The 23697-nt window shown below is 39.4% G+C and overlaps 1 protein-coding gene and 1 pseudogene across 2 annotated transcripts; one reads left to right on the plus strand and one right to left on the minus strand.

Moving 5' to 3' along the window:
• Window positions 1-316: 316 nt before the first annotated feature.
• On the minus strand, window positions 317-14734 carry aldoab (aldolase a, fructose-bisphosphate, b). 2 transcript variants are annotated; one of them, XM_048170997.1, is made up of 7 exons: window positions 14529-14734; window positions 10223-10334; window positions 9857-10123; window positions 9622-9782; window positions 8647-8905; window positions 7839-8038; window positions 317-828 (listed from the first exon to the last, which is right to left on the minus strand). In XM_048170997.1, exons 2-7 carry the CDS (start codon window positions 10332-10334, stop codon window positions 733-735), a joined length of 1095 nt encoding a protein of 364 aa, XP_048026954.1. In that variant the 5' UTR covers window positions 14529-14734; the 3' UTR covers window positions 317-732. The 2 variants fall into 2 exon arrangements, with proteins under 2 accessions (XP_048026954.1, XP_048026952.1); XM_048170995.1 differs by having other exon boundaries at window positions 10223-10339; window positions 14529-14732.
• Window positions 3864-23697, plus strand: part of LOC125255608 — a 43647-nt pseudogene continuing 23813 nt past the window's right edge.

A 23697-nucleotide genomic window follows, 5' to 3' on the forward strand; every position in this document is an offset into this window, starting at 1 on the left:
TAGCATAGGCTGGTAGATGCTGTATAAACAACTTTCTCCTCTGACAGCTGTTCAAATTTAGCTGTGTAATGAAATATTTTTTTGCAAGCAACACATGAATTGAAAAAATGTCATATTATAGTACAAAATTTTGATTTTAAAGGCAGGTTTTCTATAAATCTAGGTCATATATTTTTGGGCCTGTTGAGCACATGCCATTGAGATGATAGGAATCCTAACAGATTGTTTTCTCCAATTATATATTAGACTTTTCATGGGCAGGTTTATAATCATTAAATTAGTCAGTCTGTGATCTGAAACAGCAAAGACACAGAACTTAATTGAATAGTTATACATTTAATATATAAAGTAATGCAATTTTCAACATTCAAAGTTGATGATACAGAGATCACAAACTTGTGAAGGCAATCAAACACTATGTGTTGGTATGTTGGTTCTTTATTCTTTTGCCAAAAGAAAATATATAGTGAAAAAGAAAACAACAGATGCAAAACTGTAAGGGTTGCAGCCACAGAAATAGGACGGATCAGTAGAATGACAGCATGAAACGGGGGCGGCCAAGAGGATGTTTGGTCAGTTACAATGATACTTACTTACTGTGACATCATTGTCAAATGACACTGGAAAAATGACTACAGGAATAAAAGTGAGGAAGGGTCACAGAAATGATTCATCACACTGTGTATGTGACAGAACACAGATTAGTCAGTAGGTGCGGTCAGTTGTGTTTTTTTAATAAGCATGGTTGGCCACAAACAGAGACTCTCCCGCCGCAGCTCCGGTGTCTCCTTTGGAGACATATTTACCAATGGCTGCTGCGCTGTTGTTCTGTAGAGGAAATCAACACATGGGTTTATTAAACACAAGAACAGTGAGCTGGATGTCAAAAATGTTTGCAAATAATGTCACTGTCTTCATACTGAAAGCAAAAATACTTTGTGACTCAACTAAATTACAGCCAATCAAAACACATTTGATAGAGTGCAAAATTCGGGTACTGGAAGTAAAAATCCCATTCATTTTTTCCATACGGGATTTGATTTGTAACAATAAAGTGTCCCTATTATGCTATTTTAAAGGCTCCCAATTTTGTTTCAGAGGTGTCCTACAATAGGCTTACATGCATTCAGGTCAAAAAACACTTTAATTTTCTCATAATATACACTGCAGCATCACCTCTTTTCTCACAGTGTCTGAAATGGTTCGATAAAGGATTCGGCCTCTCTAAACCCCTCCCTTCCGAGAGCCTACTCTGCTCTGACTGGTCAGATGGCTCAGTTTGTTGTGATTGGTCTTCTTGGCTCTGATTGATCAATGGCCCAGTCAGTTGTGATTGTTCTAATGCTTACAGTGTGTGTCGGTGGAAAAAAAAACGCCTATTACCATATCTGAATTTCAGCTCCAGAGGCTTCCTCAGCACTTTGTATCAATTCCTGCACGAGTCCTCATCCTTTAGAAGTGCATGCAAAGTGGATTTGCTTTTGCAGCAAGAAAAATGTCTTCTCAACTTGTCGACAGCATGGACCAAACTCTTAAAGGCCTCAGCTTATTTGGTTGTTAAGTCTGACGTCACACAGCAGCGCTTCTGGGTCCAAACTCTCTATCTCATACCACAAGAACATGCACACATGAAAAAATTATAATCATAACCTTTATCTCCATACCAAAATCCCAGATGGAGAGACAGTGATTCATCTTTTATAAATCATTAATATATTAATGTCTGTGACGCTGTGACCACGCAGACCTGTTGTGTAGATTAAGTATTTTAAATGTTTAACTTTAAAATGTTAAATGTTTAATATGAATAAATAGCGCTCATAAACGTACGGTGGCCGAGAGAGCTCAACGCGCTGCAAATGAAGAAAACATCTTCATCAGTTTGACAACACATGCGCTGCAAACTCCACAACACTTACAAATAGTGAAACGCGCTGCAAACTCCACAACACTTACAAATAGTGAAACGCGCTGCAAATAAAGAAAACATCTTCATCAGTTTGACAACACACGCGCTGCAAACTCCACAACACTTACAAATAGTGAAACGCGCTGCAAATAAAGAAAACATCTTCATCAGTTTGACAACACATGCGCTGCAAACTCCACAACACTTACAAATAGTGAAACGCGCTGCAAATAAAGAAAACATCTTCATCAGTTTGACAACACACGCGCTGCAAACTCCACAACACTTACAAATAGTGAAACGCGCTGCAAATAGCACATACCAGGCCCAGCGATCTCAAGTCCTTCTGCGATGATCTGATTGATGATGATGATGGTGACGATAATGATTAGGCTACTTTTAGAATTAAAATAATAATTTAATTTGCCCCGCAATAATTTATAGTGCATCATGCATAACCGACGCGATGAGATTAGCTAATTAGAAAAACTCAGCTAAAGTGAAAGTAAAAACTCAGCGATGAGAGCTCTACTTCAGCATGTTCTGATAACACTATTTAACCTTAATTTATTTCTTAATATTTATCTTGTGGCCCATACGTATTGAAAAAAAATGAAAAGAGATAGGGTGTTACTTTTTTTTTTTTTTTAAGTAACACCTATATCTCTTCTCATTTTTTCAATATGTATGGGCCATAAGAGAAATTAAGAAATAAATTAAGGTTAAATAGTTATCAGAACATGTTGAAGTAGAGCTCTCATCGCTGAGTTTTTACTTTCACTTTCTACAGTGAATAATTGACTGGGATTTGAGACATAAAATCAAGTAAATAAAAAATATATATGTTATTTATTATTAATCATTTATTAATAATATTTTAACACAAAATAATATCCCCCAAATCGTTTGTCCTGGCGCCGAGACTGGCACAGACCACAACGAAAATGTTATAGGGAACACATTGACGTACCGTCTGGGACCGCTGGCTGGGATTGTTCATGTTTACTCTTAGGTGGTGTGCACCTGAAAGGTGAGTTTTTTTCGTTTTGTTTGTTAACATTCTGATTATGAGCAGTCCTATTTGCAGCGCGTTTCACTATTTGTAAGTGTTGTGGAGTTTGCAGCGCGTTTCACTATTTGCAAGTGTTGTGGAATTTGCAGCGCGTGTGTTGTCAAACTGATGAAGATGTTTTCTTTATTTGGAGCGCGTTTCACTATTTGCAAGTGTTGTGGAATTTGCAGCGCGTGTGTTGTCAAACTGATGAAGATGTTTTCTTTATTTGGAGCGCGTTTCACTATTTGTAAGTGTTGTGGAATTTGCAGCGCATGTGTTGTCAAACTGATGAAGATGTTTTCTTTATTTGCATGTGTTTTCTTCATTTGCAGCGCGTTGAGCTCTCTCGGCCACCGTATAAACGGCCGTCGAGATGGCATTCTCAAGTGAAACAAGCCGGGGTTTGGACCCAGAAATGGTGTTCCTTACGCCTTACGTCACGACTTAACAAGCGGATAGTGTTTGAGGGCGGGTCAATGTAGACCATAGGCTGGCATTATGCATTATTTGTTACATTGTTATGTAGGTTTGTGCAGAAATTAAGACTGGAATTACTGACGATTCATTTCAGGCAGGTTAGAACCGGTTCTTTAATTTGTGAGACAATAACTCCAATTATCATGTACTTTGATCTTTGAAACTTTACACAATACATTAAAGGTAATATCGGTCCCACTTTATATTAAGTGGCCTTAACTACTGTGTACTTACATTTAAATTAATGATTTGATACAATGCACTTATTGTGTACATACATGTTTTTACATTGTACTTACATTTTAAAAACACCTGCATGTAATTACATCTGTAATTAATTTCTGTAATTACATTAATAATTACACTGTTGACCCATTCCTTACACCTTACCCCTACCCTTAAACCTACCCATACCACCAAACCTGTCCCTAACCTTACCCTTATCCCACCTCAATAGCAGCAAAAGTGTTTTGCTATTGTGATGGAATTTTTGAACTAATTAATAATGAACTAACATTTCTTTTCTTTTACAGGCTTAATAATAATCTAACTTTGAAAAAGAGAAATAGTCACTAGGACTGAGTGTTGTGATTCAGAAAAATTCTGCTTTGCTGGCTAGACAGCATCCTTCTAAGGATAAAAAATAGTCTTTGAGGAATTGTTTTAACCTACTGAGTAATCTGAACTATTAACCCTGAGGCATTTTTTGATGATCTTGTGATTCAGTTGTTCTAAATCTAAATTTTGCGGGACAGAGGAACTGAGATGTTTTTCTTAAATCTAAACCAATCGTATTGAGACTGATGATAATGAGTAATAGATCATGCCATACTTATTGTGAAGTGTACCTGAAATCCTATAAAACCTGTTGTATTCCTTTGTTCGGAGAGAGATTCTCTGGAATTGATGAGAACTCTCCCGGCCGTGATTAAAGCTTTGAAGGACAAAAACTGGGGTCTCTGTCGATTAGGAGACGCTCCGAAAGATCAGGAAATTTATTGAGTGTTGATTAGGAGACGCTCGGGTGTCAATTAGGAGATGCCCCAGGAAGGTAACTTAAGTCAGGTGTGTCTTGGAAAATCTACCACAGTTTTGGCGAGCTTCCAGGAGCCCAAGGGATCCTCCCTCTGTCCGTCAGTGGGGGCCAGATAGTTTTAAATTTGAGTAAGAGGAACTTGATTATTATTTTTCCTATTTCTGCATTCTGCCAACTTGCAATTCGCAGAAAAGAGACCCCGAGACCCCGATCGACGGAGGGATCCATCCGAGACGGGCTGAAAGGACTTAAGGTTTGAGGTAGGACACAGACTCCAGTTCTTTTCCTTTGATTTGCTTATTATTGGGACAAACAAAATGCAATTTTGCAATTTCTAAAGTTTTGAACTTGAAATTCTGTCTGATGTTGGATGTTGTTTGTTTTTGTTTATGTTCTTTGTTTGAATGTTGTGTTGTGTTGAGCTGTGATTAAGTAAGAGAGACACTGGCTAGGCCCAGTTTTAAAAGATGTATCCGGTTAGCCTATAGGGATGATGAAATTCGACTGAATTCGCCCCAGCGGTATCCTTTCAGTTTAACAAGATATACTTATGTCGTGTAGGAGTGAGATTGAGTGGCCAAATTGAAGAAATATTTGAGCAAGATTTTGCAGTTTTGGGGATTAGTTGCACTAAAGCATGGTATTATGATTACAATCCAGACCCATATTTAATGATAGGTCAAACATCCTTGTATTTGCTTACTAGACCTAATCTAAGACCAAATATAGATAGAAGCACAGGAGAATTGGTATTGAATCCTGTTTCTCCTATTCCAATTGCTGCGGTAAAATAAAAACTGAAAAAAACTGAGTTCCAGGGTCCTTTCTGAGAATTGGTTAGAAAGTGGAATTTGCAAACAGAGCAAATTGCTCAGTTGTGGTCAAAGTTCACAAAAGGACAATTTGGGAAAAACTGTGGTACTTTGAGTGTGTCAATTTTAGAATTTTTAGAATCAAGGCGTATCTTGGAGAATCTATCCCCAAAGAAGCGGAGACGGATTGACTGGACGCTGTTCAACAGATGGGAGCGAGAAGCGGAGGCTCGATACGAGAGGCAAAGAAAAGGTGAGGAGGAAAAGGTTGCTCTTAGTGCCTTACAGACCAAGAAGCAGAAGCAAGAGCTTGATGATATGCAGGCGGTGAGTGGATGCAGGTGGCCCCCGCTATACAATGCTGCGGGAGAAGAGGATGTTGGACAAGTGCCAGTACCTGGGAGATTTGCAGAACCGTGCTCCAGAAAAGGGGAAGTGAAGACAGAGGGTGAGAGCTCAGATGATGATGATGAGGATGAGAGGGATGCAGGAGTTTATCAGGAAGTTCGAAGACTCCTGAACGAGGCGATGATACCTGAGTTGCGTGAGCCCCTAAGCCATGTATTTAAGGGGGTGAAAAGAAAAGCTGGAAAACCACCTCTCACACACCCAATGAAAACCCGGTCGGTCTCTGTGATTGGGAAAAAGACTGAGAAAACTTGTAATTTGCCTATGTTTCAGTTTCCAGGTGCCGAAGGGCCAGTGTGGGTGGAGAGACCTTGGGATTTGGAAGAACTTCGAAATGTAACAGCTGCACTCCCAGATCCAGAAAAAGGGGTAGAACGGTTCATAAGTGCAAATACAATGTTGATGTGATTTATAAACCCACAGGTCGACACTGGTCAGCAATAATCAGTGCGAGAGTGGGATTGAAGTGGACAGAAGTGCGTGGAGCAGGCAAAGGTGCTTTCAACCCTGCCCTGCAACGTCTGGAAGAAGGAGGAACTGAAGCTCAGGAGTGGAGAGTCCAATGGACAGCAATGCTTGAGAGACTGAGACTGGCTTACCCACTACGGCCAGATTGGGCAGCAATTGCCAACACAAAGCAGTTGAAAGGTGAGACTGTCACTGCTTATCTTGGGAGACTAAAGACTGTTGTTGATGAATGTGCAGGTCTTCCAGAAGGAACCGACAACACAGGGGTTCTGAAACACCATTTGGTAAATGGCCTGCTTCCAAACATACAGAAAGCTGTCAAATTGACCTGCATTGGATGGGAAGCTCAGAATCTGGAAGTGGTGATGCAACATGCCAAGCATGCTGAACAGAATGATGAAAAGAGGAACACAGAGAAACAGCAGAAGTTGGAAAATGCTCAGTATATGTTTTACCAGTCCCAGTCCAGCAACCAAATGCCAAGAGATGACAACTATCAAGAGGTAAGAAGAGGAAGAGGCAGAGGTCGTGGCAGGTGGAATGCTCAGAATGGCAGGGTTGGGGACAGGTGTAGAATCCATACTGCCATACTGACTGTGAAGTGTACCTGAAATCCTATAAAACCTGTTGTATTCCTTTGTTCAGAGAGAGATTCTCTGGAATTGATGAGAACTCTCCCGGCCATGATTAAGGCCACTTAATATGAAGTGGGACCGTAATATCAGAAAAAGCATAATAGGGCAAGTTAAAAATCAACCTACTGTGACCTACAAAGTTGTAAATTCATGGTATATGCTTTTGTTGAAGCCATCAAACTACTTTTTTTTTCAATTAATTTTGTAAATAATCATGTTTAACAGTGGAAATCCCAGTGAAAGACTACATTACTCTTTAGAACTACATTACTCAAAAGAACTCTTTAGTGCCTGTCTACAACCATAAAGCGAATTATGTAATCAAGTTAGTCTCCCTACGCTCACTGTTTGGATTTAAATAGGCAAATGCTTGAGAGTCTATGACTGGATCATTATTGCAGTGATTATTATGTTTCTAGCATTTTATTTGTTTTGCACCAGTTCTTCTAACCCTAACTGATGGAGTGTGCAGCTTTTCATTTCTTAAACAACCATGTAGGAAGACACATCATGGCCATATTCCAGGATAACAAAGTCAAGATACATCAGTCTCAAATTGTAAAAGAATGGTTGGGAGGGAGCATGAAGAATCATTTTATAGTCCAGACCTTACATTCATTAAAGGTCTTTGGGATGTGCTGGAGTAGTATTTACAGAGTGCTTGGCTCTTGACCAAAAATATATTTTTTTTTCATACCTATTTATTTTCATACCTTTTTGCTTCAAATCAAAGTTTCTAATGTAGTGATTGCTGAAAAAGTGGGCAGGACCTGTTTCACTCTCTATACAGCTAAGTGCAGTGGTATTTTGAACATGGGAGGAAAGAAAAAACAAACTACAGTGATTAATAATGACATCATGTAGAGTGTGGTTCAAACTGTAGGTGGGGGTATTTGACAGCTGCTATGAGTGATCTGTCATACTTTATTACTCTATGCTATGTGGCCTAAAAATACACAAACCCAAAAACAGTTGTAAGAAGTGGAACTAGCAACACTGATTATAACTGTTAATTGGCATTGTAAAATTGTTTACGTACCAAGGCTCTCTTGACAAATTCCTCCTGGCAGGCCTTGCCATTCTCTTTCTTGCCACCCCAGGCTTTCAGTGCTGAGGCTTGCAGGGCACGGCCGTAAGAGAAGGTGAGGGCCCAGGGTTTGTTCAGGGGACACTGGTTAATGGCGCTCAGATTGACTGAGGCCTCCTCCTCACTCTGGCCTCCAGATAGGAAGGTGATGCCTTTTGGTGAAGAAGATGATAAAGGTTTGAGTTGTGTCTCTTCTTAAAATGTGCTAATTTATACAGTAGATTATAAATGGATACTTCAGATAGCTTCAGATAATAATGATAATATATCACATTTAATTTAGTTTACATTCAACATATACTACATAAGGCTGAATATCTGTATTTTGGGAGTAACACAGAAATTAATGGGATAATTCACCCAAAAAGCTAGTTATTCACCGGAAGCTAGTTATTTGAAGTTATAAAGTTTTAAATATGGATATTTTTCTTACAAAAATACATTGCTTCACTTCAGAAGGCCTTTATTAACCCTCTCGTATGGATTACTTTTTTTATAGATGGATGCATTATTTTTTACTTCAAAATGCAGCCCCCCATTCAAAACCATTATAAACCTTGGAGGACTAAGGATATTTTTAAATATATCTCTGATTGTCTTCGTCTGAAAGAAGATAGTCATATACACCTAGGATGGCTTGAGGGTGAGTAAATCATGGGATAATTTTCATTTTTGGGTGAACTATCCTTTAAGATATAGTATATGTTTTAACAAGACGATGATCTGTGCGAGCGTGTGTTTGTGAGTGTGTTCGACTCACCGGGAACTGCAGGGGGAACAGTGCGACGCAGGGCGGAGACGGTTGCCATGGCAATTTCCTGAGGGGCGTACTTGTGGGAACAAGAGTGACCGGCGGTCACCATGTTGGGTTTTAGCAGGGTTCCCTCCAGGTACACGTGGTGGTCTGACAGAGCCTTGTACACAGCTGCCAGGACCTTCTCTGTCACATACTGGCATCTCTTCAAGTCGTGGTCACCATCAGGCAGGATCTCGGGCTCCACAATGGGCACGATACCATGCTGGCAGAGACAACAGCAATGAGAATAAATGAATCATGAGACACCTTGTGCATGAGAATACTTTCATCAGTCTGTTTTCTGAAAGTGTCACGGACAGAATGGGAAAAAAATCAGAATTATAATTGCAATGAAATACAAATAAATGCAAAAGAAATAATAAAAAAAGTACTATACTGATTGTTTACATGAAGAATAGGTGAATTCGGTAATTTGGTGATAATTTAAAAAGTTTCACAAATTAAGAAATAAACTTTTATAGAATAGTTTTCTATAAAAAGTGTTTTAATTGTATATGGTGGAGGAGCTGGTTGGAGCTAAACTCTACAGGACAGTGGCCCTCCAGGACCAAGTTTGGAGATTTCTGGTCAAAACGATCCCTGTTCACATGGATCCGTGAAAATAACTAAAAAACCTGTATTATGCATGCCAGGCCAGTAGATGGCGATGTCACTTTGTAAAGAAACACTATGCACCTATAGACTGAAAACAAAATATGCATGCACATGACGTCACCGTTTTCACAAATTCGTGTTTTTGTTGTTTACAAGGAAACGATAACAGTCTTGTTTTCAAAAAAGTGCATTTTGAAACATGTTTTTAAAATCTTGCATTTTCGGACACCCACAATGCAGTTGGCCTCTCAAACTCACTATAAGTCATTTATATAAAACTTTGGTTGATCCATGTTGATAGAAACAGGCCATAAAGTATCTCACCATCTGGCAGATGCTGGCGTAGCGGGCCAGAACATTGGCATTCTCAATAATGGCAAGATTGGAGGGAGTAGTGGGACTGATCTTCAACACACAGCGCCATTTAGCAAAGTCAGCACCGTCTTTTTTATACTGAGCACAACGCTCATACAGCCCATCCAGACCTAAAATGGACAATAATATTAAAGTGTGAACATTTGTGAAGGTTAAAAAGGGTGTGGAGAAAGGTCATTCATACCCTGTGTGGTTGTCTCTCCGTTGGTGCCGGCCAGAGGTACAACACCCTTGTCCACCTTGATTCCTACCACCATTCCTCTCTCCTTAATCAACTCAGAGAAAAGCTTGCCATCATCAGTCTTCTGATAGAGAGTCTCATGGAAAAGGATGACTCCACCGATGCAGGGCTTGATGCGGTCGTCAGCGGTGAACAGCAACTGACGGTACAACCTTCTGTTCTCCTCTGTGTTCTCAGCGTTTATGCTCTGGAAGCGCTTTGCAACACTGCCTAGAGAGACCACAGGGTAAAAGAAAGCCAGGAAATGAAGTCAGAATTCCCTATTTGGGTGAAGTATCATTTTGGAAGCATATTGAGTCTTAATTGTACCTGTGGACTCATCAGCTGCAAGAATTCCCTTGCCGGGAGCAACGATCCTCTGAGCAATATCGCTCAGCTCTTTCTTCTGATCGGGGCTCAGGAATGGATATGCGTGAGGCATCTTTACTGAAAGAGGGAAAGTGAAATCAGGTATAAAGTGCATAGGCAAATGTAAATTTCTGTGCTGTAGTTCACTGATGGAATCAGTTGGCAATGTTGTGGAACTTGATTGTTTACAAACAGGTTTCCTGAATATCTTACATTGATTGGAAAAACAGATAATTTCACCCCAAATTCACTTCATTGGTTGAGTCAACGTTAGGCTAGAAAATTAGCCTATAAACAGAGCTCAGATGTGATGACGTACTTTTGTAGGCCAACGTGGAAGTTAGTGTCACCTTGGTTCCCTCGACAAAAATCCAACAGATTATTTAATTGGCTTTTGGATTATTGCAGAATACATATGAGCTCTGTGAGCAACAAAAGTTTATGATTCAAGTTAGGGTATACAGTGGGTACGGAAAGTATTCAGACCCCCTTAAATATTTCACTCTTTGTTATATTGCAGCCATTTGCTAAAATCATTTAAGTTCATTTTTTTCCTCATTAATGTACACACAGCACCCCATATTGACAGAAAAACACAAAATTGTTGACATTTTTGCAGATTTATTAAAAAAGAAAAACTGAAATATCACATGGTCCTATAGTATTCATAATATATTTGCTGTGACACTCATATATTTAACTCAGGTGCTGTCCATTTCTTCTGATCATCCTTGAGATGGTTCTACACCTTCATTTGGGTCCAGCTGTGTTTGATTATACTAATTGGACTTGATTAGGAAAGCCACACACCTGTCTATATAAGACCTTACAGCTCACAGTGCATGTCAGAGCAAATGAGAATCATGAGGTCAAGGGAACTGCCTGAAGAGTTCATAGACAGAATTGTGGCAAGGCACAGATTTGGCCAAGGTTACAAAAAAATTCTGCTGTACTTAAGGTTCCTAAGAGCACAGTGGCCTCCATAATCCTTAAATGGAAGACGTTTGGGACAACCAGAACCATTCCTAGAGCTGGCCGTCCGGCCAAACTGAGCTATCGGGGGAGAAGAGCCTTGGTGAGAGAGGTAAAGAAGAACCCAAAGATCACTGTGGCTGAGCTCCAGAGATGCAGTCGGGAGATGGGAGAAAGTTGTAGAAAGTCAACCATCACTGCAGCCCTCCACCAGTCGGGGCTTTATGGCAGAGCGGCCCGACGGAAGCCTCTCCTCAGTGCAAGACACATGAAAGCCCGCAAGGAGTTTGCCAAGATGGTGAGAAATAAGATTCTCTGGTCTGATGAGATCAAGATAGAACTTTTTGGCCTTAATTCTAAGTGGTATGTGTGGAGAAAACCAGGCACTGCTCATCACCTGTCCAATACAGTCCCAACGGTGAAGCATGGTGGTGGCAGCATCATGCTGTGGGGGTGTTTTTCAGCTGCAGGGACAGGATGACTGGTTGTAATCGAGGGAAAGATAAATGCGGCCAAGTACAGGCATATCCTGGACAAAAACCTTCTCCAGAGTGCTCAGGACCTCAGATTGGGCCGAAGGTTTACCTTCCAACAAAACAATGACCCTAAGCACACAGCTAAAATAACGAAGTAGTGGCTTCACAACAACTCTGTGACTGTTCTTGAATGGCCCAGCCAGAGCCCTGACTTAAACCCAATTGAGCGTCTATGGAGAGACCTAAAAATGGCTGTCCACCAACGTTTACCATCCAACCTGACAGAACTGGAGAGGATCTGCAAGGAGGAATGGCAGAGGATCCCCAAATCCAGTTGTGAAAAACTTGTTGCATCTTTCCTAAAAAGACTAATGGCTGTATTAGATCAAAAGGGTGCTTCTACTAAATACTAAGCAAAGGGTCTGAATACTTAGGACCATGTGATATTTCAGTTTTTCTTTTTTAATAAATCTGCAAAAATGTCAACAATTCTGTGTTTTTCTGTCAATATGGGGTGCTGTGTGTACATTAATGAGGAAAAAACTTAAATGATTTTAGCAAATGGCTGCAGTATAACAAAGAGTGAAACAATTTAAGGGGGTCTGAATACTTTCCGTACCCACTGTAGATCAAGTTAGGCCATATATAAACAACACATCTGTTTCATGACGTCAGTGTCCCTACCACTAAGCTTCTGAAACTCTTTCAGTCTTAAAATCTGCAAGTTGGAAAGTTTGAGTTAGAATATTTTGCAAGAGTCCAAGTATAAACATGAGGCTGTAAAAACGAACAAGCGAGAGGATGAGTTTAGCACCTCTGCAGTCCCATTTCACTATTTGTTAGCAACCACATTTTTTCAAGAAACATTAAAAAAAATCGAATCTGTCTGGTGTAATTTATGTTGTAGAATAAAAGGGATGTTGGGATGAGGAAGTGTTTTGATGAACTATTTCAAACCAAATACAGAGACAGATTTTTTTTTGTCACCCATATTTAAAAAAGAAAAAGAAGAAAAAAGTCTGCTGTCATCAGTCTCCTTTTTGCTTCTGCTTTTCTTTTTTGGTTTATAGGGAAGTATACTATGATGGTATGCTTAACATGCTCTTCTCCTTCATCTTTTTTTCTTTCCTCATAATGACTGTCTATCACTTGTTCTCTCTTTCTGTCTCCCCCAAGAGCTACATATGTGTAAAGCCTTGCTTGAGGAGGCCTACTCTCATTGTTGACCTTAATGTGAAGTATGTAGGACAAGCTCGTTTCCTGTCACCCCACTCCATCCACCTCTTTGCTGAACCTACCTCTGCCCTTTTTACTGTCTAAAAGCTACTGCCTTACAGTTCAGACTATATATAAACTAGCGACTACCAGCTGCACTGCTGCTGACATGCTGCTCTTGCATGAGGGTGATTGCATTAAACAGGATCCAAAAAAAGTATGTTATATATGACCTTTATAACAGCAGGCTGAAGGATGTATGACAGATCAGTCTTCTGACAATTTTTTAGACTATTTTGAATAATTCGGTAACACTTTACAATAAGGTTCATTAGTTAACATTAGTTAACTACATTAGTTAACATGAACTAATAATGAACTGAACTTATACAGCATTTATTAATCTTTGTTAATGTAAATTTCAACATTTACTAATACATTATTAAAATCTTGTTAACAGTTATTGCACTGTGAACTAACATGAACAAACAATGAACAACTGTATTTTCATTAACTAATGTTAACAAAGATTAGTAAATACAGTAAAAATGTATTGCTCATGGTTAGTTCATGTTAGTTACTAACTAGTTATTAACTAATGTTTAACTAATAAACCTTATTGTAAAGTGTTACGAATAATTCCAAATGAATCATTTGGAACAGTGTTGTGTGAATAACATTAAATCAATTTAAAATATATATTAAAATTAAAATTAAAATATTATATTATCATATATATTGCAATTTTTATTATGAAACGTGGATCACATTTGATCCAAAAATAGTCAGCAATGGTATAAATATAGGTAGTCACAATATTGCTAAACTGGGAGATTCAAATTGTACATATTTTCCAATTAAAAATTATGTATTTAACTAAAATTATTTGAAAAATCACTATTGTTTAATTGCTTTAAACCAGCGTTAAGTAGATCTTGCACCAAAATTCACATCTAATAAGACTTGAGATATATAGCCAGCCTTTTGAAATATTTTGCAATTCCATAAAAATGAATATCAGTGGATGATAACATTTATTATAGTTGATCAGGTAAGATGCTTTGTTGCAGTTCTGATGACACTTTATTTGTTTAGATGGTCCACTTCAGACATTCTACTAACTATAAGTAACTTTGCAAATACATGCAATACATACAACTAACTTTCATTAGAGTATTAGTAGACTGTCAGTAGACTGATAAGGTTGGGGACATAGAAGAAGTTGACATATACTTATGGTCAGTAGAATGTCTGTTAGGGACCATCAAAATAAAGTGTTAGCAGATATTAAGCAGACATTTTATTAACAATCTAATGAAAGTTAACTGAAATGTAGTTGCAAAGCAACTTATGGTTAGTAGACTGTCTAAAGTGTTCCATTGAAGTTTTAGGTTCTGTCTGTCTTCAAAGGCAACGTTTTTTTTTAATCAGGAAGGAAATAAATATAACTCTTACTTCCTCCTCCTCTTACAAGTGTTTTGCACTGATAATATCACCCCACAGCCACACTGTCTTATTGCTATTGTTATCGTAATTATGCACATAGCCTTTTAATCTCAATGCCTTGTCAAGACAGAATTTAGATTTTAAAATAATTTTCTTACCTCTCTTGCTGAAAGGAGAACAGACAAAATGGAGCGACCCTTGAAGCGAGGGAGAGAGAAAGAAAGAGAGAGGTGAAGAAAAAAAGATCTGGCTCAGACCATGACCAACCAACTGGCACTGTATTTATCCAGCATTATGACCCCTCACATTCAGCTGTCCTGTTAAAAATAGCTCCATCCTGACACTGGAGAAGAGTGGCAACATTCCCAAGCATGAAAGAAAGCGATAGACAGATAGAAGAGAGGGGAATGGGTACAGTTGAGTGTGTGGAACAGTTGAGTGTGTTCCACAAGAATACACTCAACTGTAAGTCAGAAGACTTACAGCTGAGTGTGTTCTTGTGGAAATAAAAATGTAAAGACTGCGGGGAGATATCTAAAGAGGGAGAGATATGAACAAGTTGGGTAATACAAACAAGTGTCAGAATCTGCATGCACTGTTGTTAGAAACTTAATCTGAAGAGCAGCATGCTGATCCTTGACATTTCAGTGGCTTTTGAACAGCATCAGGTCAGACCAGAGGAGTAGGTTGACCCCGGCTGAGGCCCTAGATCTATTGTTAGTACTGTAAAAAAAAAGTGTTAAAAAAAACCCAGTAGTGTATTTAATGTCTTGTCAGAGGAATGAAGCAATACATTTATGGCAGAAAAGGAAGGAGGGTTAATAGGGGTAGTAGTAGTGTTTGGAAAAGCTGTTTGTAATTTTTGCAATTCTATTTGGTGCAAAACACCAACAACTTTTATTTCTATTCACACAAATAATGATTACAGGGGCAGATAATAGATAATAGACTTATTTTTGCATATTTCCTTACATAATACCTCAAAACACTTTTAACATAGTGCATGATTTGTAAAATTAACCATTTTGACATTTGCATCACATAATCATATCCATTTATGTATGGCTTTTCTGACATAGTAGCTCAGCTGCATTGCACTTGTGATTGCTTTTGGAGTGCTTTGGTTATGAGTCCCGTGAAACACGAGCCACAATAAAAGACCTCAAAGACTTGTAAAAGCAAGATAAAATGGCATTGTTGCTTCAGATTGTGTTTTTTTTAAATCTCATTTTTGCTTTTGTTAACACTATCGGTTAGGCTTCATGTAGGTGGTATATTTTTAAATACTATAAGAGCATTAACCTAACATACCTACATTTCACTTTGAAAGTGTCGCAAAACATGCAAGAAGCAATGCAATTTCATTTTGTAAAAATGTTGCCAGTTGCCACAGGCATATTTTTTGAATCTTGGTATTAATATGAACTCTTTCCCTGCAAGCATCTTTTTGTAAGTTGTCAGCTGCCAGCAGCATTTTTAATAATTTTCACAAATTATTCATGGCCTCCAGAATATTTTGTTATATGAATATCTGAACATATCAAAGAAAGAACAGAGCCTCTGCTTTTAAACAATAACAACAAAACGTCTCAGGTTACATATGTAACCAAATGTTCCCTGAGAAGGGAATGAGAGGCTGCATCCAATGATGGTGCTTTGGGGGATCTCCTCAGTGCGACAGCGCCTGAAGCACGTCCTAACTGGCATTGCATCGTGACGTAGCATATGACGACACGCTATGGAGGCTACAAAGGTAAGCCTGCACACAATAGCGTCAGCTTCTGATACGCTGAAGCAAGTCACGTGCAGGCATTCAGGAGGTGTGGCATAGGGACACATCGTCTCGTTCCCCTGTCAGGGAACAATGGTTACATTCGTAACCTGAGACATTCCCTTTCGAGGGAACCCGCAATGCGTCCAATGATGACGCTTTGGGTAATGAAATGCCCACTGTACCACACTGACTAACGCCTGCCCTGGTGTGAAATTTTTCTGTGCACAATAAAAATACTTTAGAGCCACGTGTGGAAGGAAGGTCCAGACTGTAAAATCTAATAAATCTGTGTGAACTCCAGACAGGAAGGAGAGACAGACAGGGCTTGTAAATCTCCCACTCTCTTGAGGGATGTAATAGCCAAAAACAACAACAACAACAAAAACAACAACAACAACAAAACACCTTTAGAGTAAGAAACTTCTCTGATATGGACTCTATGGGTTTGAAGTGTGCTAGGGGTAACCATTCTAGAACCACAGCTAGGTCCCAAGTTGAAACCCTGGCATGAGCTGCGGACCTCATCCTCAACACACCATGAGGGAAACGGATAACCAAGTGGTGTCTCCCTAATGTTCTCTCGCTTAACAGTGCATGGAAGGCAGCTCTAACCACCTCGTAGACCTTAACGTGAATGGGGAAAGACCGGAGGTCTTGGAGGAACTCCAGGGATGAAGCCACTTTTCAGTTAAATTGAGTCCAACTGATGCTCTCTGCATCATAAAGTGAATACTCTTCACTTTAAGGCATATAGTTTCCTGGTGGAGGGAGCTCTAGAAGGGAGTTTAGAAGGGTCTCAACAACCTCAGTTGAGAGACTGAACCCTAGGAGCTAGTCCCCCTCACGAGAGAGGGACATCCACAGCGGACAGTGGGTCGTCTCTAGAGATGCAAACAGATCCACTTTTTTCCAACAGATCCACATTTGCTCCATATCAACTCCACTGTCTCGGGGTGGAGTCTCCATTCTCCAGGCCTCAGCCCCTGTCTCGACAGGATGTCTGCCCCCACACTCTGGATGTACATAGCTCTAAGAGACAGCAGTTTGCCCCAAGACCATAGCAGGACCTGATGCACCAGTCTGCATAGGTGGCGTGACCTCAGACTCCCATGGTGAATTATATATGAGACCACCGACATTGTTTGTTCGAATGAGTACATGATGGCCTTTGAGGTCTGGGAGGAAGTACTTCAGAGCATGAAATACAGCCAGCATCTCCAGGCAATTTATGAGCCATGCAAGATGATGCCCTCTCCACAGACCCCATGCTGAGCGATCTTTCATGACCGCACCCTAGCCCGTGAGGGACGCATCTGTCATCACGACTTTTCGTTGACACGGTGTTCCCAGGATTGAGCCCTGGGATTAGACGAACATGTTCTATGGCCTCCAAGAGGGACTTAACTTCCTGTTCCAACACCCAATACTCGAGATTCACCATAGTGTACAGCACACCTTTGAAATTCAGTGGATCCTCCTGGATCCTCTCGACGGCTGAACTTACAGCATCATTGATGAGGCCAGAAGGGGACGGCGGTGCATCAAGGAGGAATGAATCCTCTCCTTGATGCTGGAGAGGTTCAATCATACATGCCTCTCTGTTGCCACCAATGCTGCCCTGGAGTGGCTGCCTCCATGGTGCCATGGAGAGACAGGTTTGTGGCCCAATTAAGCTCTTTAATACCATTTAATACCACTACCCCCTCGCCCTCATCAAGGTCCCTGAGCAACTCTGCCTGGTAAGTTTGTGTTTCCTATCTGCTCTTAATGTTATAAGTTAAGAGTTAAATGCATAAATCCTTAAACAGATTTCTTAGAAACATGCATGAAGATGAAGAAACATTCCTTGCAACATGCAGTTTTAAGAAATAAGCCTTCAGTTGGTAAGTATTTGTAAGAGACAGCATTGAGAAAGTTTTTCGGTCTTTCGGATGTTGAGGGTAACCTCTCCATGCTGAGCTATTTCTTCTGGATTCTGGTGAATAGATTGGTTTTTAGCTGTCTTTTCAACCAACTGGAGACACTTTTTCATTTTATACAATAATTGTAGAATTAAAGGGGAGGTGGAATTAAAATTGCCCAGATCTTTGCAAAGGTGTATAAAGTGATTACCGTTATAAGGTTTTTGGAATTTCCGTAGGCCTATAAGAGCATGTGCGTGGGTTGCATGTATTGATTCACACTTCATATATTGTATGTTTAAGATTAAACCAAGCCCATTTCCAAGCTGTGAGTATTATATGAACTGTGAATGATTCAGTGTTGGATGCAGTGGGCAGAAAAAGAAAGAGAAAAAGACAGCTAGGGCAACAGACAGGAAGACAAAAGAGAAAGAGAAATTCACTGCTGTGTTTGCAAGCTTAAAAATTGCAACACCTCACCAGATACATTTAAACATCCACAGGACGACACAAAAAATAGTGCAACTCTTCTACAGTAAAATCTTTTAAGCTACAAATATCAATAAACTCTTGCTATGTGAGTGTCAAAGTCACACTTTCCACTGATCAAAGAGATGTATTTGCTTTTCTCATCTTTACAGATGGTCTGACTAAGTACATAGGGCATTTTCTGTTAACCACTAAAGACTTTCCATTCTGCTGTGGTCTTGTATCTCATCTCGTTTTAATATCTTACAACATTTACAAATTTTATACCCTATGCACAAATTTATTATTAATAGTTATGACTAATGAGTTAGGACAAAAGGCTTCACTGAGAAATATATTGACATTGGCAGTTTGAGATTGTTTGATTGAACTGACACGTTTTATGTATACACAATCTAAAAGACCTAAAAATGTGGGATCTAAAAGATCTAAAAATGTGGGAAACCGATGCATAATATTTAAGGAACTAGAAATTAAAACAAACAGAAAGAGGAAGAGGCCTGGGTAGTTATTAATAATGAGAGAGAAACACACATACATGTCATTAATGTTCATTTTATGCACATTCAAACTTTAACAGCGGATGTTAAAGGCAACACCCAATTTAAGGCAACACCCAATTTTTAAGCAACACCCGATTTAGGAATATAATAAAATCTTAAGGTCAGGTAGAATGTGTCTTGCTTCTCATATCAAAACAACACTGTCTTTAAGTCTAAGTGTTTAATGTATGTTGCATTTATGGACCTTTTTCTCTAGGCTTTTTAATTGTTTATTTAGAAGAATTATTCTGAAGGGTCTTAAAAATGCCCAGATCAATTTTGACCTCTTACACTCAAACTCAAGTTTTTCTTCGATTCCTTGGGTCATGCAGAGCTAATTGAACTCATTAAGCATGTATACACACACCAGTACACTGATAACGCACAAAAATTACAGCTTATTGAATGCTCACTTGTCCCGGTTTTACATGCAAACCATTAATCCGGCAAAGCAAGTAAACTGTTCTTACAAGACTTTATTAATAAATAATGTTATTTCCTGGTAATGAGAACAAAACATAATGTCAGTATTAGTGATGTTACGGTCTGTGCTGAGGCTTCGGAGCGTGTGTCGAGAAATCCCGGAAGCTTTCAGTGAAGTGCGAATCGAGGCTTGTATCGCTTTAGATCAATGATGTCATTGATGACGTTCGAAGCCTCGCTTCTGCCTGACTGGTTCGAATGGTTCGACTGGATGCGGTTCGAATCTTGGCGTGACATTTTGACAGATGTATAAACCATTGGATCCCCTCAGAATGTATGGTTTTAGAATAATAATATCGCCCCTCCTGCCTGTTATGACCAAAGAATTTGTTTACACACATTTGATAGCCCCATTCATTTAAAAACCAATATGTTTATTACACAGTTATGTTATACAATCATTATATACAACCAGAAAATACACATTACATTCAAATAAATAAATATATAAGTCTTTGTGGAAAATGATTTTTTCTTCACCGTTATTTCTAGGCCATAACTGCCGCAAAATACAGTGTATCACAGATCACATCAGGTCATCTGTAATGTATCTGCTTGTTTTACACTCTTTGACCACCAGGTGGTATTGTGAGCAAATGAAGCCTCGAGAAATGAACCCTTTTGTGAACCACTTGGCTGAAAAGCTTCAATGCTTCATGAGGCTTTATCTCGCCATCACTAGTCAGTATAGCAGTATTTCAACATATCACCAGGAAACACTCTGAGGTGTGTGTGCCAAATAGGCAAAGTAACCCAACAAAGGCAGAGAAACACACCATAACACAAACGCGACCAGGCAAAGACTAAGTGAAGAGCAGGAACTTAAATACACAAAGGTGATGAGCTAAATTAGAAACAGCTGTGATGATAGTGTCCATGGTAACTGATGAGTGGCGGGAAAATTAAACAAAGGAACACAGGAACTTAAGAAATACAAACTAAAAAAAGTCCATGACCCCATACAGACTCATATATTATCCTCTCATGCAGCAACAGATGGAGCATTCTAACTGTAACACTTCTGTACAAGTTGTGAACAATTATATATTTAATAATCTCTTGGGTCAAGAAAGAGTCAGAGTTTGCGATATATTTCCACCTCCCCTACACTACTGTTAAAGGTTTGCTCTGTAGATGCGCTTAAATCCACATTAAGTATGCTTTCCTGTGACGCTCCGAAGGGCACTTGGGAGTGAAAACAATCATGGCTGCCATACTGAAGGGTCAAAACTGGCCACTTCAAAGGCCCCTTCGAAATGTAGGATACCAATCCACATAAAACCAACTAAATAGATTTTTGATTTTTAACTTTATTTTTTAACTTAATATTTTATTGGAATTCTCAGCGACTTTTGCTGCAGGATACATTGTAATCTGTAGTTGGCAACAAGTGACTGTCTTTATGAGTGAATCACTGAGTCATTTATTCAACTGATTCATTTAAAACAGTCATTCAGGAACAGAACAGCACTGCTGTGTGTTGCTCGGGTATGCGCGACGGTTTATTTTTCTTTGGTCCCATTTGGAGCTATTTAGTGTATTTAATATGTAAGTTGCTCAATATTATCTTCTTGTTTATTGAACTGTTGCATAAAAGGAACATCACAGAGTCGCAGCTGTATTGTCGAATATCGTCACACGGCAAAGCCACAGTCCAAGGACATATTGGGGACACTCAAAGAACATATTTCGTAAAGTTTAATGCCGTTTCCTGGTTCATTGGAAATCTTTGATTTTATCTTAGTAGTTCAGATACGTTATTTCCACACCCTGTGCGTTATTTGTTTAGTCATATGCACTGCCTTTTTCATCTTTCTCAATAAATACTCTTGTTCTGTGTTTGCTTTTCATATATTAGGCAGAGGGCCCCTGTGTTGAGACCCTGATATGACCATGGACTGGGATTTCTGCATCTGTTTGTACCTGTTTTGTGGTAAGATCAAACAGTGCCACAGTATTCCCATTTTGATGTTCATTGTTTTTTATGCACTGCATACAGTAGCACCTGTTGTGGAAATATTTATAATCAAAATGTAAAATGTGTCATAAAAATCCTAATGAATTTGTATTTATATATTCAGCTGTTTTTGATTGTTTTGGTCGTTTATGTTAGGCTCCTATTAATTTATTTGATTGTGTTTCTGTCAAAAAATGTTAAGGGTTGAATGTAGTTTAGATAACATTTATTTGTTAAAAATTAGGTGAAAGACTGCTGCCAATTTGGTGATAGAGCAGGGTGAGCGAGCTCAACATTAATTATGAAGATTTGGGTTTGCAAACATATAGTGGGTACGGAAAGTATTCAGACCCCCTTAAATTTTTCACTCTTTGTTATATTGCAGCCACTTGATAAAATCATTTGAGTTAATTTTTTTTCCTCATTAATGTACACACAGCACCCCATAATGACAGAAAAACACAGAATTGTTGACATTTTTGCAGATTTATTAAAATAGAAAAACTGAAATATCACATGGTCCTTAGTATTCAGACCCTTTGCTGTGACACTCATACATTTAACTCAGGTGCTGTACATTTCTTCTGATCATCCTTGAGATGGTTCTACACCTTCATTTGAGTCCAGCTGTGTTTGATTATACTGATTGGACTTGATTAGGAAAGCCACACATCTGTCTATATAAGACCTTACAGCTCCTAAGAGCACAGTGGCCTCCATAATCCTTAAATGAAAGACGTTTGGGATGACCAGAACCCTTCCTAGAGCTGGCCGTCCGGCCAAACTGAGCTATCGGGGGAGAAGAGCCTTGGTGAGAGAGGTAAAGAAGAACCCAAAGATCACTGTGGCTGAGCTCCAGAGATGCAGTCGGGAGATGGGAGAAAGTTGTAGAAAGTCAACCATCACTGCAGCCCTCCACCAGTCGGGGCTTTATGGCAGAGCGGCCCGACGGAAGCCTCTCCTCAGTGCAAGACACATGAAAGCCCGCATGGAGTTTGCTAAGATGGTGAGAAATAAGATTCTCTGGTCTGATGAGACCAAGATAGAACTTTTTGGCCTTAATTCTAAGCGGTATGTGTGGAGAAAACCAGGCACTGCTCATCACCTGTCCAATACAGTCCCAACAGTGAAGCATGGTGGTGGCAGCATCATGCTGTGGGGGTGTTTTTCAGCTGCAGGGACAGGACGACTGATTGCAATCGAGGGAAAGATGAATGCGGCCAAGTACAGGCATATCCTGGACGAAAACCTTCTCCAGAGTGCTCAGGACCTCAGACTGGGCCGAAGGTTTACCTTCCAACAAGACAATGACCCTAAGCACACAGCTAAAATAACGAAGGAGTGGCTTCACAGAAACTCCGTGACTGTTCTTGAATGGCCCAGCCAGAGTCCTGACTTAAACCCAATTGAGCATCTCTGGAGAGACCTAAAAATGGCTGTCCACAAACGTTTACCATCCAACCTGACAGAACTGGAGAGGATCTGCAAGGAGGAATGGCAGAGGATCCCCAAATCCAGGTGTGAAAAACTTTTTGCATCTTTCCCAAAAAGACTCATGGCTGTATTAGATCAAAAGGGTGCTTCTACTAAATACTGAGCAAAGGGTCTGAATACTTAGGACCATGTGATATTTCAGTTTTTCTTTTTTAATAAATCTGCAAAAATGTCAACAATTCTGTTTTTCTGTCAATATGGAAAAGGAAAAAAAATGGAGAAAAAAAATGAACTTAAATGATTTTAGCAAATGGCTGCAATATAACAAAGAGTGAAATATTGTAGGGGGTCTGAATACTTTCCGTACCCACTGTATGTTGTCACAGGCAGCCTAGTTTAGTCCCTTTCTATGAAAAAGAAAATCACCCATTCAAGCAGGGACAAAAATGTGCTTCTGTACTTGTTTTATGACTACAGCTTAGTGTGGATCCTTACTCTCACTCTGTAGTTCTTCCTGCCCCTTTTGAAGGGCTTCAGACTGAAAACAATGACCAGAAGCCATTGGTTCCTACTTTTGTAACTGCAAAAGTGGTGATAGACTATACATGGTTGTTCACCAGCACAAGTCATCCATGTTCACAGTGTAATGCAGTGGTTGCAGAGTTCTACCGTTTGTATTTTTAAAAATTTTTTAAAAATATTTTCTAGAAACTGAATATCTAATTGCAAACATTAAAGATCCACACC

This window comes from Megalobrama amblycephala, linkage group LG20 (genome assembly GCF_018812025.1).
Source record: "Megalobrama amblycephala isolate DHTTF-2021 linkage group LG20, ASM1881202v1, whole genome shotgun sequence".
Classification (NCBI taxonomy): domain Eukaryota; kingdom Metazoa; phylum Chordata; class Actinopteri; order Cypriniformes; family Xenocyprididae; genus Megalobrama; species Megalobrama amblycephala.